Source organism: Pongo pygmaeus, chromosome 4 (assembly GCF_028885625.2).
Source record: "Pongo pygmaeus isolate AG05252 chromosome 4, NHGRI_mPonPyg2-v2.0_pri, whole genome shotgun sequence".
In the NCBI taxonomy this organism is placed as follows: domain Eukaryota; kingdom Metazoa; phylum Chordata; class Mammalia; order Primates; family Hominidae; genus Pongo; species Pongo pygmaeus.
Genome location: NC_072377.2, coordinates 113,350,041 through 113,367,378, shown reverse-complemented (window position 1 = coordinate 113,367,378; position 17,338 = coordinate 113,350,041). Strand labels below are relative to the sequence as shown.

Sequence of the window (17,338 nt, the reverse complement as noted above, 5' to 3'; positions counted from 1 at the left end):
CTACAAGGCTGACATGGGCTCCAAAGTTAATGGGGAGGCTAGAGAATGAGGTTTGGGAATGGAAAAAACTAAGGGTGTCTTGGAGAGCTGGGTAGCAGGAATTACAGCAACACTTTCCTAGGGAGAATGGACTCTGCTTTAGTGAATGCTCTCAGGCTGTTCTTTGTCCTTTTAAGTGTCAGCCCCTGGGAGAAAGGATCCAATTGGATAAGTTTACAAACTAGTGAGAGTCCAACCAGGAATGAGATCCTGATTTTCCCAGCTCCCAGCTTGGTGCTTGTTTCAACACGCTTTGGAACCCAGCACCATCAGCCTTCCTTGGGCATAATCACGAGTTTGACCTAAGTGTGTGGGCCAGTCCATGTGTACCACCACATTTTGGGAGTTTGAAAAAGCACTTCATGAAGATGGCCGAATAGGAACAGCTCCGGTCTACAGCTCCCAGCGCGAGCGACGCATTAGACGGGTGATTTCTGCATTTCCATCTGAGGTACCGTGTTCATCTCACTAGGGAGTGCCAGACAGTGGGCGCAGGTCAGTGGGTGAGTGCACTGTGCGCCAGCCGAAGCAGGGGCGAGGTATTGCCTCACTCGGGAAGCGCAAGGGGTCAGGGAGTTCCCTTTCCAGGGGTGACAGACGGCACCTGGACAATCGGGCCACTCCCACCCGAATACTGTGCTTTTCCGACGGGCTTAGGAAACGGTGCCCCAGGAGAGTATAGCCCGCACCTGGCTCAGAGGGTCCTACGCCCACGGAGTCTCGCTGATTGCTAGCACAGCAGTCTGAGATCAAACAGCAAGTCGGCAGCGAGGCTGGGGGAGGGGCGCCCGCCATTGCCCAGGCTCCCTTAGGTAAACAAAGCAGCCTGGAAGCTTGAACTGGGTGGAGCCCACCACAGCTCAAGGAGGCCTGCCTGCCTCTGTAGGCTCCACCTCTGGGGGCAGGGCACAGACAAACAAAAAGACAGCAGTAACCTCTGCAGACTTAAATGTCCCTGTCTGACAGCTGTGAGGAGAGCAGTGCTTCTCCCAGCACGCAGCTGGAGATCTGAGAACTGGCTGACTGCCTCCTCAAGTGGGTCCCTGACCCCTGACCCCCGAGCAGCCTAACTGGGAGGCGCCCCCCAGCAGGGGCAGACTGACACCTCACACGGCCGGCCAGGTACTCCAACAGACCTGCAGCTGAGGGTTCTGTCTGTTAGAAGGAAAACTAACAGAAAGGACATCCACACCAAAAACCCATCTGTACATCACCATCATCAAAGACCAAAAGTAGATAAAACCACAAAGATGGGGAAAAAACAGAGCAGAAAAACTGGAAACTCTAAAAAGCAGAGTACCTCTCCTCCTCCAAAGGAATGCAGTTCCTCACCAGCAACGGAACAAAGCTGGACGGAGAATGACTTTGACGAGCTGAGAGAAGAAGGCTTCAGACGATCAAATTACTCCGAGCTACGGGAGGATATTCAAACCAAAGGCAAAGAAGTTGAAAACTTTGAAAAACATTTAGAAGAATGTATAACTAGAATAACCAATACAGAGAAGTGCTTAAAGGAGCTGATGGAGCTGAAAACCAAGGCTCGAGAACTACGTGAAGAATGCAGAAGCCTCAGGAGCCGATGCGATCAAATGGAAGAAAGGGTATCAGCTCTGGAAGATGAAATGAATGAAATGAAGTGAGAAGGGAAGTTTAGACAAAAAAGAATAAAAAGAAACGAGCAAAGCCTCAAGAAATGTGGGACTATGTGAAAAGACCAAATCTATGTCTGATTGGTGTGCCTGAAAGTGATGGGGAGAATGAAAACAAGTTGGAAAACACTCTGCAGGATATTATCCAGGAGAACTTCCCCAATCTAGCAAGGCAGGCCAACATTCAGATTCAGGAAATACAGAGAAAGCCACAAAGATACTCCTCGAGAAGAGCAACTCCAAGACACATAATTGTCAGATTCACCAAAGTTGAAATGAAGGAAAAAATGTTAAGGGCAGCCAGAGAGAAAGGTCGGGTTACCATCAAAGGGAAGCCCATCAGACTAACAGCAGATCTCTCAGCAGAAACCCTACAAGCCAGAAGAGAGTGGGGCCCAATATTCAACATTCTTAAAGAAAAGAATTTTCAACCCAGAATTTCATATCCAGCCAAACTAAGCTTCATAAGTGAAGGAGAAATAAAATACTTTACAGACGAGCAAATGCTGAGAGATTTTGTCACCACCAGGCCTGCCCTAAAAGAGCTCCTGAAGGAAGTGCTAAACATGGAAAGGCACAACCGGTACCAGCCACTGCAAAATCATACCGAAATGTAAAGACCATCGAGACTAGGAAGAGACTGCATCAACTAATGAGCAAAATAACCAGCTAACATCATAATGACAGGATCAGATTCACATATAACAATATTAACTTTAAATGTAAATGGACTAAATGCTCCAATTAAAAGACACAGACTGGCAAATTGGATAAAGACTCAAGACCCATCAGTGTGCTGTATTCAGGAAACCCATCTCACGTGCAGAGACACACATAGGCTCAAAATAAAAGGATGGAGGAAGATCTACCAAGCAAATGGAAAACAAAAAAAGGCAGGGGTTGCAATCCTAGTCTCTGATAAAACAGACTTTAAACCAACAAAGATCAAAAGAGACAAAGAAGGCCATTACATAATGGTAAAGGGATTAATTCAACAAGAAGAGCTAACTATCCTAAATATATATGCACCCAATACAGGCGCACCCAGATTCATAAAGCAAGTCCTGAGTGACCTACAAAGAGACTTAGACTCCCACACATTAATAATGGGAGACTTTAACACCCCACTGTCAACATTAGACAGATCAACGAAACAGAAAATCAATAAGGATACCCAGGAATTGAACTCAGCTCTGCACCAAGCAGACCTAATTGACATCTACAGAACTCTCCACCCCAGATCAACAGAATATACATTTTTTTCAGCACCACACCACACCTATTCCAAAATTGACCATATACTTGGAAGTAAAGCTCTCCTTAATAAATGTAAAAGAACAGAAATTATAACAAACTATCTCTCAGATCACAGTGCAATCAAGCTAGAACTCAGGATTAAGAATCTCACTCAAAACCGCTCAACTACATGGAAACTGAACAACCTGCTCCTGAATGACTACTGGGTACATAACGAAATGAAGGCAGAAATAAAGATGTTCTTTGAAACCAACGAGAACCAAGACACAACATACCAGAATCTCTGGGATGCATTCAAAGCAGTGTGTAGAGGGAAATTTATAGCACTAAATGCCCACAAGAGAAAGCAGGAAAGATCCAAAATTGACACCCTAACATCACAATTAAAAGAACTAGAAAAGCAAGAGCAAACACATTCAAAAGCTAGCAGAAGGCAAGAAATAACTAAAATCAGAGCAGAACTGAAGGAAATAGAGACACAAAAAACCCTTCAAAAAATAAATGAATCCAGGAGCTGGCTTTTTGAAAGGATCAACAAAATTGATAGACCTCTAGCAAGATTAATAAAGAAAAAAAGAGAGAAAAATCAAATAGATGCAATAAAAAATGATAAAGGGGATATCACCACTGATCCCACAGAAATACAAACTACCATCAGAGAATATTACAAACACCTCTACGCAAATAAACTAGAAAATCTAGAAGAAATGGATAAATTCCTCAACATATACACCCTCCCAAGACTAAACCAGGAAGAAGTTGAATCTCTGAATAGACCAATAACAGGAGCTGAAATTGTGGCAATAATCAATAGCTTACCAACCAAAAAAAGTCCAGGACCAGATGGGTTCACAGCCGAATTCTACCAGAGGTACAAGGAGGAGCTGGTACCATTCCTTCTGAAACTATTCCAATCAATAGAAAAAGAGGGAATCCTCCCTAACTCATTTTATGAGGCCAGCATCATCCTGATACCAAAGCCTGGCAGAGACACAACAAAAAAAGAGAATTTTAGACCAATATCCTTGATGAACATTGATGCAAAAATCCTCAATAAAATACTGGCAAACAGAATCCAGCAGCACATCAAAAAGCTTATCCACCATGATCAAGTGGGCTTCATCCCTGGGATGCAAGGCTGGTTCAATATACGCAAATCAATAAATGTAATCCAGCATATAAACAGAACCAAAGTCAAAAACCACATGATTATCTCAATAGATGCAGAAAAGGCCTTTGACAAAATTCAACAACCCTTCATGCTAAAAACTCTCAATAAATTAGGTATTGATGGGTCGTATCTCAAAATAATAAGAGCTATTTATGACAAACCCACAGCCAATATCATACTGAATGGGCAAAAACTGGAAGCATTCCCTTTGAAAACTGGCACAAGACAGGGATGCCCTCTCTCACCACTCCTATTCAACATAGTGTTGGAAGTTCTGGCCAGGGCAATTAGGCAAGAGAAGGAAATCAAGGGTATTCAATTAGGAAAAGAGGAAGTCAAATTGTCGCTGTTTGCAGATGACATGATAGTATATCTAGAAAACCCCATTGTCTCAGCCCAAAATCTCCTTAAGCTGATAAGCAACTTCAGCAAAGTCTCAGGATACAAAATCAATGTACAAAAATCACAAGCATTCTTATACATCAATAACAGACAGAGAGCCAGATCATGAGTGAACTCCCATTCACAATTGTTTCAAAGAGAATAAAATACCTAGGAATCCAACTTACAAGGGATGTGAAGGACCTCTTCAAGGAGAACTACAAACCACTGCTCAACGAAATAAAAGAGGACACAAACAAATGGAAGAACATTCCATGCTCATGGGTAGGAAGAATCAATATCATGAAAATGGCCATCCTTCCCAAGGTAATTTACAGATTCAATGCCATCCCCATCAAGTTACCAATGACTTTCTTCAGAGAATTGGAAAAAACTACTTTAAAGTTCATATGGAACCAAAAAAGAGCCCGCATCGCCAAGTCAATCCTAAGCCAAAAGAACAAAGCTGGAGGCATCACACTACCTGACTTCAAACTATACTACAAGGCTACAGTAACCAAAACAGCATGGTACTGGTACCAAAACAGAGATATAGATCAATGGAACAGAACAGAGCCGTCAGAAATAATGCCACATATCTACAACTATCTGATCTTTGACAAACCTGACAAAAACAAGAAATGGGGAAAGGATTCCCTATTTAATAAATGGTGCTGGGAAAACTGGCTAGCCATATGTAGAAAGCTGAAACTGGATCCCTTCCTTACACCTTATACAAAAATCAATTCAAGATGTATTAAAGACTTAAATGTTAGACCTAAAACCATAAAAACCCTAGAAGAAAACCTAGGCAATACCATTCAGGACATAGGCATGGGCAAGGACTTCATGTCTAAAACACCAAAAGCAATGGCAACAAAAGCCAAAATTGACAAATGGGATCTAATTAAACTAAAGAGCTTCTGCACAGCAAAGGAAACTACCATCAGAGTGAACAGGCAACCTACAAAATGGGAGAAAATTTTTGCAACCTACTCATCTGACAAAGGGCTAATATCCAGAATCTACAATGAACTCCAACAAATTTACAAGAAAAAAACAAACAACCCCATCAAAAAGTGGGCGAAGGACATGAACAGACACTTCTCAAAAGAAGACATTTATGCAGCCAAAAGACACGTGAAAAAATGCTCACCATCACTGGCCATCAGAGAAATGCAAATCAAAACCACAATGAGATACCATCTCACACCAGTTAGAATGGCAATCATTAAAAAGTCAGGAAACAACAGGTGCTAGAGAGGATGTGGAGAAATAGGAACACTTTTACACTGTTGGTGGGACTGTAAACTAGTTCAACCCTTGTGGAAGTCAGAGTGGCGATTCCTCAGGGATCTAGAACTAGAAATTCCATTTGACCCAGCCATCCCATTACTGGGTATATACCCAAAGGACTATAAATCATGCTGCTATAAAGACACATGCACACGTATGTTTATTGCGGCATTATTCACAATAGCAAAGACTTGGAACCAACCCAAATGTCCAACAATGATAGACTGGATTAAGAAAATGTGGCACATATACGCCATGGAATACTATGCAGCCATAAAAAATGATGAGTTCACGTCCTTTGTAGGGACATGGATGAAATTGGAAATCATCATTCTCAGTAAACTATCGCAAGAACAAAAAGCCAAACACTGCATATTCTCACTCATAGGTGGGAATTGAACAATGAGAACACATGGACACAGGAAGGGGAACATCACACTTCAGGGACTGTTGTGGGGTGGGGGGAGGGGGGAGGGAGAGCATTGGGAGATATACCTAATGCTAGATGACGAGTTAGTGGGTGCAGCGCACCAGCATGGCACATGTATACATATGTAACTTACCTGCACGTTGCGCACATGTACCATAGAGCCTAAAGTATAATAATAATAAGAAGAAGAAGAAGAAGAAAAAAAAAAAAAAAGCACTTCATTTAGATTCAGTTTTTATTGAAGGGGCAACCATTGATGCTGTTAATAGAAACTAGTTCTTTATGTGTGTGTTGTGTTGTTTTTTGTTTTGTTTTGTTTATTTTGATACAGAGTCTTGCTCTGTCTCCCAGGCTGGAGCTTAGTGGTGCGATCTCTGCTCACTGCAAGCTCTGCCTCCCTGGTTCACGCCATTCTCTTGCCTCAGCCTCCCGAGTAGCTGGGTCTACAGGCATCTGCCACCACACCCGGCTAATTTCTTTTTGTATTTTTAGTAGAGACGGGGTTTCACCATGTTAGCCGGGATGGTCTCCATCTCCTGACCTCGTGATCTGCCCACCTTGGCCTCCCAAAGTGATGGGATTACAGGCGTGAGCCACTGCGCCTGGCCCTTTTTTTTTTTTTAACAAGCAACATCATCATTTGCCTGAAGATATCAGCTAGAAGAGGGAGTGTGAAACAAAGTGTAGGACTTCAAACACCAAAAGAACTCCAGGATTTCAGAGATGCTATTTATTCATCTTGGGGAATGGGATTTCAGTCTGATAGGCAACCTTCCTTGGTGATGAATGTACCTGGTCCTAATTAATTGAAGTCAGTGAAAGCACAGGTTGTCTAGGAGACTGTGCCAGATATTAAACCTGCTGGAGCAGAGGATGCAACTCCAGACAGACAATTACGAGCTATGGTGAAAATGAATTCACCAAGGGCCCAGAAGCACACAGCTCTGGGTAGGGTGCTGTGGAAGCAGGAGGGTTAAGAGGATTGTATGGATTCATTTTGTCTATCCTAAAGAGCTTGTGGCCTACCCCATGAACAGTAAACACGTGTATTTTTGAGAAGCAGTGGAGGTTGACTCATCTAATCCAAGCTCAGGGATGAGGAGAGGGTTTGGTTTAATGCAAGGGAAGTGTATGTTGCCCAAAATCCATGTAAATAACAGCAGGCAGTTTTAGGAAGGTTACTGATTTGCCCCCTGAAGGGTACCTAGAAGTTAAGCGATGGCTCTGTGATCAGCTCATTCCTGTACAGGACACGCAAGGATATACATCTGTACTGCTCTAGGGTAGCAGGCTTCAGCCTCTGTTTCAAAACATCTCTCAGCCATCTTTCTCCCCCAAATCCTTGTGTTATGTCAAACAAATCTTGTTACGAAAAGCAGAAAAAAAAAACCAAAAACCCAAAAGTAAAACACAAAAATCCAGGCAAATGGTGAATCCACCCAGAGAACTGGGACTTGAGCTACGTTACAGTTTTGATTTCTAAACAGGAAGCAGTGATTGGACTGTAAGCAACACACACCCATTATCATCAGAACTCATAAGCTTAATTACAGAGAAACTGAAAGCTAATAATTTTTATGCACTGTTACATCCCTAGGAGGCCAGTTACCATGGAAATCTTGCCTGCCTTTTCTTCCACTTGGAGCATATTTATATGGAAAAGGAAGAGAAATATAAACATGATGGAAAGATTAAATAAGACAAGGCACAGTTTGCTACAAATATTTTACATTTATTATAAGAATACAATAAAGAGGTTCTGCAGACACATGAGTGGTAACTGGTCTATTGGAAAAGAAAAGGCAATTAAACAATGATCTAAGTTTACAAAAATGATGAATCATGCTTTAAAAATGTAGAAACAATTAAAAAATATCCTACAATGTTAGCCAAAGTTCAAAGTGTATTTCTTTTGAATGTAAAAACTAACAAATAAATAAGTGTTAAATACAGATCTGAGTAAAAATGATAAAAGATAGACAACCAACTGCTTTATATATTTAGCTTTCATCCATTTTTCAGACTTGTTTATAAAGCCAGATAAACCCGCCAAAGCCTTGTTTGTGTTTTACACTGAACTTTCCAGAAGAAGCACCCTATTTCCAGTGTTTATCCACTTCACAAATATATTATCTTAAAACAACAAAAATGATTAAAGGTGCTTTAGCTTGACATTAAATGGACCATAAATTGGCAAACCACAGCAGTGCTTTGCTCAAAATGCTGCTTGCAGGTGGAATGTCTTTACCAGAAGTGCCTGAGGGCCCCACTCCTACTCCATCATCTCAAACTCATCTATCAAAGGAAAAAGGAAGGAACTTAGAAAAATATTTCCACAACCACTCACTATGAGAACCCTAGACTAGCAGGCCACCCTCAGTCAAATGAATGGCATGGGCACCATTTGTACATTTTGTCTTGGCTTTCAATTGGCTTGGGTTCCTAAAGAAGTCAGGGCTGTTGCTGGAACTTTGACAACTTGATTTTATTCTTCCATTTTTTCATCTGGGCTTTCCCATATGGTTTTATGTCTATGACTTTATATAGTGTTCCAATCTTTTAGGGCACTTGCCCGAAGAAGCCAGACAAAACCAAGAAAAAACACAAAGAAAACCATAACATAAAGCCAGCAGAATTTGCACCACCACCAACCCCCACTATATTCATTCAGATGCTCAATTGGGCCATCTAACTTACTACATTTAAATGTAAATTTATGTAAAATCTATAGACATCTGACTAAAGAAGCTGTTTCAGTGGGAATCCTCAATGCTCTGTAAATAATGATGAACAGAAATGGCCCATAAATATGCTCCTGGCCACTGGTCCACATTGACAGTCTGATCATGTCACAGGATGGAACTGCATAGCTGACATTTTGTATAGTAAAGTGAAATGCTCAGCAGGTGTAAGAGTTGCATGTCTTTGGCCACTTTGGTCATGGATTTGAAATAACTGAGACCCCTCTTGACCAGTTCCCCTTTATCTGTGATTTTGATGTGATGCTTAGAATCTATATTGGGGATTGAATTTATAGTCATAGGATTATAAAATTTACTTGTTATGGGAAATCAGATGAACCTTGTAGAACCAATCTCTTTGACACTAAAGCCAAAAATAGTGAATTCCATTGGAACATGTACATATTCTGTACACTGCAGGTATAAGAGGTCTAGAATCTAAGGTGGAATTATGACAAGTTCTCTTCTGTTGGACTGGTCTTCTTATTGTTACTGAAGCAAAGCAATTCACAATGGCATGGCATGGGATAGACCGCCATAGCATCTTATAGTTTAAATACAAGCAACATACTTTAGGTAAGGAGAAAATATTCAAAGTCAGTCCTATCAAGCATGGCTCTGGGCACCTTTCCCTCTGCATTTGCTTGCAACAGTCTGGCATTTAAGAGCAGGCAGGTAAGTTTATTTCTACCAGGTCAAATTATTTGTAAAAGGGAAATTCCTACATAAAAGGGTGTGTTTTTTTCTTTCTTTTGGGTTTAAAAATAAAAGCACGGACGGATGAGCTGGGAAAGACTGCCAGGCTGGTTCTTTTACCTAGGATCTCAGTAATACCACATTCCAGATTCCCTCTCGGCCTCTAAGGCTTTGAATCCAGGTTAGGTATCTGAACCCCCCCCTCCCAAATGGGGGGCATTTAGTTTTTTGTTTCATAAATACTGTCCAGGCAACTCAAAGAAGACCCCAAGGTTGTACTATTTGACAAGAGCTATACGAAAAATGACTTTAGACTCTCAGTTTTCTTTCCTGCTCAGTATTTTGCTGCTCCAATGTATGAATTGAGATTTATTTTTTAAGGCCCTCTTATATTTATCCTGTGTTGCTCACAACGCCGACGTTTCCCATTGGTATCTGTCCTATGCTTTCAAAAGAAGGTATCATCTTCTGGGATCAGATGAATTGCTTAAGTGGTTGCAGTTTTTGCAAGGGTGTTCTAACTGATGACAGTGGGGTAAAGTGGTATTTCTATTGTCTACTTTGGTTACAATTTGAATCTGGCTTCTTACTATGTCATTTTAGAATCTGCTTTGGATACTATTTAGAATGTGCTTATTCTGATTCTTAGCAAATAGGAAAATAGGTGTGGTGTATGGCTTTTCAGGAAGAATACTTCTTTGAGGAACTGCAGAGTACAATTATTTTCATGCAATGTGCTCTGGGGTCTGTATTTCTAGGCAGAATGGCTTATTTTAAACTTAAGCCTTCATATTTGCTGCCCTCTTTTCTGAAGCTATGAAAAAACCCTTTAACATTACACAATTGAGATACTTTCAGTCATTTGCTGACAAGAGGTGTGTGAAGAAAACAACAAAAGGTATTGGCAATAGAACAGTGGAATGGAAGAACTGAGTATGTCCAGGAGTTTAAGATAAAGCAATTATTGCTAGTGTTTACACATTTCTTTAGTGGGTAGAGGAGGCCACCTGATCAGCTTACTTGGTCATAGGCTGCCTCCCAGGATACCTCCCAGGATACCTCTACTCACAGAAATCTTGCTGTGTTAGGAAAATCTCTCAAGAGCTTCTACTGATAGTGTTACTCATCTAACAAGTGCAACCTGATCATCCTGTCTCCACATCTAGGACTCCAACCAGGTCTGTGATTTCTAACCTGCATCCATCATGGGGCTTCTCGCATACTGAGTGTGTAGCTGGCCTTGTTAAGTAGGTGCCTGGGAGTTCCTTAGAAGGCTAGGGGCCCCCAAGCACCTGAGGAGAAACTTTGATTGAGGCCAATTATAACATTATTCAATATAAGCTGATGATAAAGGCTTTACTATTTTGGTAAAGCAAAATCTTGAAACACTAAAGAGAAAAGGAAATAGTAATCAGAAGTCAAATACTGGAAAAACTAGCACCTGGTAGTATTCTCTGCACCTCATGTGGTAGATGTTCAAGAAAAACTTTCTGAATGAATACAGCTGAGCGAAAACATAATATTCCATTTCCAGCATCAACACTATCACTTAGAACAGTTCATTACTTTGTAGAACACTTGCATCTTGCTGGCCTAAACAATATTTGAGAGGATAGTTAGAAATTCAGGATTTGTATCTCTTAGAGTGAATTCCAAATATTCATTTGTTTTGAGGTTTTTACAAATTTTCTGACAAGAGGGAAGCTAAATCTGTCTTCGTGTCACAAACCTGAAAGACTTTTTCTTTATTAAAATTAAAAATAGGTTCACAGCAATTTTCCTGAATGCTGGCTATCCTAGACATACGTGTGCCATTACTCAGCTTGCTACTGCTTAGGGAGAGGGCTGAACCACCATTGTGTCTGAGGCCTCACAGAAAAACAGAGAAAGGGTAATTCTGATTAAACAATGGTTACCTCCTGAGATTATAGGGAGTGTAGGGAAGAATTAAACCAATGTCCAATTCAATGCCCTTTAAAAAAGTGTTGTAGAGACTTAAGAGGCACCCACTGTTTAAGGACACACAGCAGGAAGCTCCTCAAACCCTTTGTGAGGGTTAGTTTCCTCTACTGTTATTGCATTTATTGTTGGCTTTGGGTCATTTTACATTGGTGCTTTGTTACTGCCCTTCATTTCCTTTCAACCTTCCTTTCTGGATGTCTCTTTCTTTTTGTGTCTTACCTTAGGCACCCTGGCTAGCTTTAGGATTTCTAGATTCCTTTCCCTCAAATGTTACTGAAGACAAGGAACATTGCTACTTGTATTCTTCCATTTCTCTGTTGAATTCTATGTTTCCCCATAGTAGCTCTCAACATAGTAAGTTCCCTCTGTGGGTAACTCTAGGAGCCATTTAGTCAACGTGAGTCCAAAGGTGAAATAGGGCTGATCTAAGTGTAGTCTCACTTAGGTGACTTTAGCCCAGGTTAAGCCTCACTGTAACCAAAGATTCTAATAACGTGTGGAAAATCAGTGATCTTAGCTTAAATATTAAATATAACTAATGCAAATGTAAAGAAGCTTTGGGTAGTGTCTTTGAAAAACTGGAATACATATGACCAAATGCACTAGTTGGGAAAATAATGAATATAAGCATTTCCCAGCACACAATCATCTCTGAGCTGGGAATATAACACTGCTCCTAACACAAGGAGAGGTATTTGGTTTACTCTTTGCTAAGGCCCACACACTGGAGATGACTGCTTTTGCTTTAGTTCTGCTGATCTTTTTTATTTTCCATAGGACAGGATTTGGCCTTGTAGCATGTTCTCCTCAGGCTTCCTAATGACATTGTCCAAATCTTTGTTTCACTTTAATTTTTCCACACTCTGTGTGGGGGTGCATCATCCTGTCTTGGAATAACTGGTTCCTCCCTCTTTTGCATTTGAATCTGCTGCCTCAGCACCTTATTAGATATACTGAAGCCTATGCTCATTACTTCTATGCAGTTTAAAGTGACTAAGAATCTAGCACACCAGGATTTTTTTGCCACCCAAGAATCTCAGTCCTTATTAGGTGGCTAAGTGATTCCTAATGCCTACACTAAAAGTTCAGAATTTAATCTCTGTATCGGTATGAGGCAGGAGGATGGTTTTTAATGGGGTACTAAATATTTCATTAAATTGAATTATGGCTAAGGTATAGTTTATACACCTTCTGTAGGACAGCATTTTTTTTAAAGGGGAATTTTTGGGACTCTAAGAGTATAGCAAAATCTCCTTCAAGTAGGTCATTCTTGGTACATGAAATCCTGACTTTTAAAATCAGTATCTTCATATGTGGTTTTGGATTCTTCCAAAATATACAGTATTCAGACTTGATGTGAAACTAATCAAAACATAGAAAAATAAATGAAATTAAAATATTTAATGACCATTCTGATATGTATAAGCAAATGAGAGTTAGTCATAAAAGAAGTAACACTATTTTGATGGTAAACTTTCACACTAACTTAGTAGTATAATGGAAATGTAATATAAACTCATTTCCATATAAAATCTGATTCCATTTAAGATATTAATACCTAAAGAAAACATGTCTTTTCCAATTGTCTGTCTCTCTGCTGCTTATTTTGCACTGTTCTGTTTTGTGGGAGGGTCTGGCTTCCTAAATGCAAAAGCAAGTCTTGCAATGACTCACAGCACTAATCAGGGCAGCCAATTTTGTTGATAAGAAACATCTAAAATATCAGTGATAAAGGGAGTATATGTAAAAAGAAGAGGGCTGAGGCAAACAATGCTTTTTCAGAAAATATCAAACTTCAAAAGATGCATGGCCATTAAACAGTGTACACAGTGTACTAAGTAAGGTTTTCAGGTACATTCCTACATCTGATGACTCACCAGAATTAATTATAAAGTGGTGTGACTGAAATAACCCTGAACAACTGTGACTTATGATTCAGATATTTGTATTGTTACATTATAATTTATTTGGATTGTTGCATTTTAATTTTTGTTTATCCCACTACAAGGTCCTCAGTGGGTAGCGTATGTTGTAACTAAAACACTTTCTTCTTGACATAATCTAACACTAGTACTGTGAAACCATAGTTATTTTGTGGTACTAGCCAATCTTCACAAAAGTTATATGGGAAAACTGAACTGAATATAATATAGATAGAAAAACCAAATTATGGTTTAAAGGAAATTAAAACTATTTCAATTACAAAACATTTTTTCTTCTCAAAATAATCCTAAAATGAAAAACAATTGTGAAATGTGCACTGAAAATACCTAACACAATTAGGCTTTTGGTCTATACTTATCTGCTAATAAGATGTTTCAGTAATATCGTATTTGTAATAAAACAGTGAATTATGGAAGGAGAATTTTATTGCCCACATTAAATTTGGAAGATATAAGAGAATTACATGAGACCTTTCACTGGAGACCTCGTGGCAGGATAGGCTGAAATAAAGCTTCAGTTTCTGAAGTTTAAACAAAACCTGTCAATTTTATTTTCCCGGAAGAGAAAGAATATGTTGGCTTTGGCCTTAGATTACATGGAATACAAAATTAATTTTAGGTTTCACATGTTGGTAATAAATGTTAATTTAACAGTGAAAAATTTCTTTCCTTGTGAAATGATGAACAACCTAAACTGTCTCATAAAGGCCCCTTAGTGATTCAAGGTAGAAAGACACGAGTGAGACACAGACTGCTTGTGCTTACCTCCCCCCATTTTAATAAATTTAAAGACTTATGAGAGGAACTATGCAGTAGTGAGAATATATATATATCTTGAATAACCCATTAACAACACAGATTTGTGACTGGATTAATTACATCCGGACTAGAAGAAATTTTGGTTACAACTCTTTTTTTACTAAACAAATCACAGAATTTTGTACATTTCTGAATCTTCCTTTCCCTACATCAACTTCCACATTCTGAACAGTATGTGTGTGCTTCTTGAGCACGGATTAGCCTCTTAAAGTACATAATTCCAATAATTATCAGTGACAGAAGGGATGAATAAATTGTGCTTCAAGCACAACAAAATTAACAGTGAAAAATTGTTGGCATAAGTTTTTCTTAATGCATGTGACTATATTAAATTTAATATTCTATATGACTGAGAGACTCCCAATAAGTTATTAATCCTGAACTATACCACTGCCTGCTTTAGGACAAAGAATAAAATGGAATTTAAATGCTACACGTCACGATGTTTTGAAAAGCTTTTTAAATTTAAGCACAGAGTAATGATGTGAACTGCAAATTGTAACAGCCTGGATGAGTGAAATATCAATGCTGTGTTCATTCTTTACACCAGAATGCCAGGATTAAGCTTTAGGTCTTGTTCATAAAACTAAAGCCAAAACCATCATTCTCTCCCCTTGCTGAGAGCTTAGCATGAAGGCACTATGTGATGGGAGGCTGTTTTCTTTAAACAGACAAAGAATATTACAGAGATTCACCTAGAAATACTAAAGGAAGGGTAGGAATATCCCATTTCACTCTTACTTTTGAAGGTTGGTAAGTGCCTCAATACCACAGCACTTCTGAGTTTGCGCTTTGATTTACCATAGTATGTGCCATCAAAAGAAAGCTCCCTTTAGTCTGAATGTGGTAATCATTAAGTATCTATGAAATTTGCAAGGAGATTGAAATGATACAAGTCACTTTTCTCTTCAGTATTATCTTTTATACTCTAAATTTAAAGTACTGGTGTGAGTTCTGTGTGATGGTACAGGCAGCAAACAGCTGGAGAGGGCAGGAGGAATTTTCCATCCCTAAGCTCTTCCAATGAATGCAGACCAAATAATCACTAAGGTGATGTTTACCAGGACACAGGCCTGAGAACTTATAAAAGGCTTCCAGAACATATTTAGCCCTGAGCATGACCATCTTCTATATATGTGTTTATCCTGAGAGGCAACTATATACAGATCATGGGGTAAGTTCCCTAGATAAGAGTTAAGATACAGAATCCTATTTTTAACTGAGTTCCATTTTATTCACATGAGACATCTTCAGCACTTTGCTTGCATACCTGACAGCTAATGGTAAGAATGTCCAGGGGGCAGTATAATGGTCAATGAAGGTGGAAGTAGAAATGGGAGGGCTGTCCCTATGTCATATTTCTCATTAATATTCACCTGACTTCTAGACTGTCTACTTCATTCACATCTGTCTTGCACCTTGGTGGTGTGTGTGTGCGCGCATGTACACACGTGAATGTGTTGGTGAATTAGAATCATGAAATTCTGACAGCACTAAAAACTGGTACAAATAAAGGAAATTACATTTCGGAATGCCCCCTCTAAGGTGAAAATGCTTAACTGAAAGTATGCTGTTATTTCTGTGGATTTGTGCTTTGCAACTGATTTCTCTCAAAATTTTTGTTGCCATTACGAGGACTCTATGAACTCCTGAAACTTTTCTTAGGACCTTTTTAGTAAATTTAGACCATAAAATAGAATATGTATTATGTGTTTTTAGAATAGAATATGTGAATGTGTGTTTATAAAGGCATAACTCTGATAAGGTGGTTGTATATTTTCACTTTCTTCTTTACTCTGATAATCATTCTTTAGCTGCTCTTTTCTCCAACCCACTCTCCCGTTCAAATATGTTTCTTGCTTCACAGCTCTCTATAACATCCTTGAAAAGTAACTGCCTCAACTCTAACTTTGACGATGTTTCATGCGTTGTTTGTTTTTTTTTTTTTTTTTTTAGTAGAGACAGGGTTTCACCTTGTAACCCAGGCTGGTCTGGAACTCCTGACCTCAGGTGATCCGCCTGCCTCGGCCTCCCAAAGGAGGGAGGGGGCTGGGCACTGTTGGCTCACGCCTACGTGCATTGTTTTCTGATGCCCAGACAAAGGAGGAGGAAAATGACAACCTTACAAATAATGTAGGAGCATGATGATTCTTACATTGGGCTTATACCTGGCAAGAAAGAAAAGAAAAACCTCAGGAGGTCCAAATAATTCCCAATATAAAATTCTGTTTACAAATATAATCTTGTTTTGGCAGAGGAGAAAGCCAGCTGTGGTTGGAACATGTCCTGCAAACATGGCATTACCAATGCTGTTTATAGCACCGACTGAGTAGGGTCTGTGGCATAGGATGGCAGCCCACAAACTGTGCCGGAAGTAGAAACAAGGTGTGGAAAGGATAGCGCTTTTATCCTTCACACGCTGAGAAGCCTGTGCTTTTCTATCTGCCATGGCCTGAAATGGTAGGATTGCTATGGTTAGCTAAGAACGCCCTTGGTAGGACTGCCTATTTCTTTAACAAATTTGCCTTTGACTTTTTACAAGTGGAACGTACTTTTAGAACACCCAGTTAATAAAAAAATAATGGTAGAAGACTGTCAAAGGTAATGTGGTATAAATTCATTGTTAATGAGAACAATAATGTTACTCTGCTGGAGGACGGAGTCCTGAAGGCTGAGTTTGGCGCCATCCTGTCACTATGTGAGTTTTCTCTTGATGATAGTGAGCTCTTTCTGAAGTTCACTGAACTTAGGGCGATTTTCAGGTTTATAATCCCAACACTTCATCATGATTTTGGAAATATCCTCTGGACAGTGCTGGGGAGCTGACATCCGGTATCCTGAAGACCCAAGAGAAGGAGAACAGAGAATTTAGAATGGAGGTAAGACAAAAAATGTTCACACAGGGCATTATGCAGTTATTAACTTTTAGTACCTTATGTTGTAGTTATAAGGAA

At 39.7% G+C, this 17,338-nt stretch overlaps 1 protein-coding gene across 13 annotated transcripts in view; it reads right to left on the bottom strand.

Moving 5' to 3' along the window:
* Window positions 1–7,934: 7,934 nt before the first annotated feature.
* The window catches only part of FER (FER tyrosine kinase), a 461,370-nt gene continuing 451,966 nt past the window's right edge, over window positions 7,935–17,338 (bottom strand). For all 13 annotated transcript variants that reach the window (XM_054489923.2, XM_063665113.1, XM_054489929.2 and 10 more), the window contains one exon: window positions 7,935–17,221. In XM_054489923.2, coding sequence (XP_054345898.1) covers window positions 17,079–17,221 — 143 coding nt within the window. In that variant the 3' untranslated portion in view covers window positions 7,935–17,078. The remainder of the gene's footprint in view (window positions 17,222–17,338) is intronic.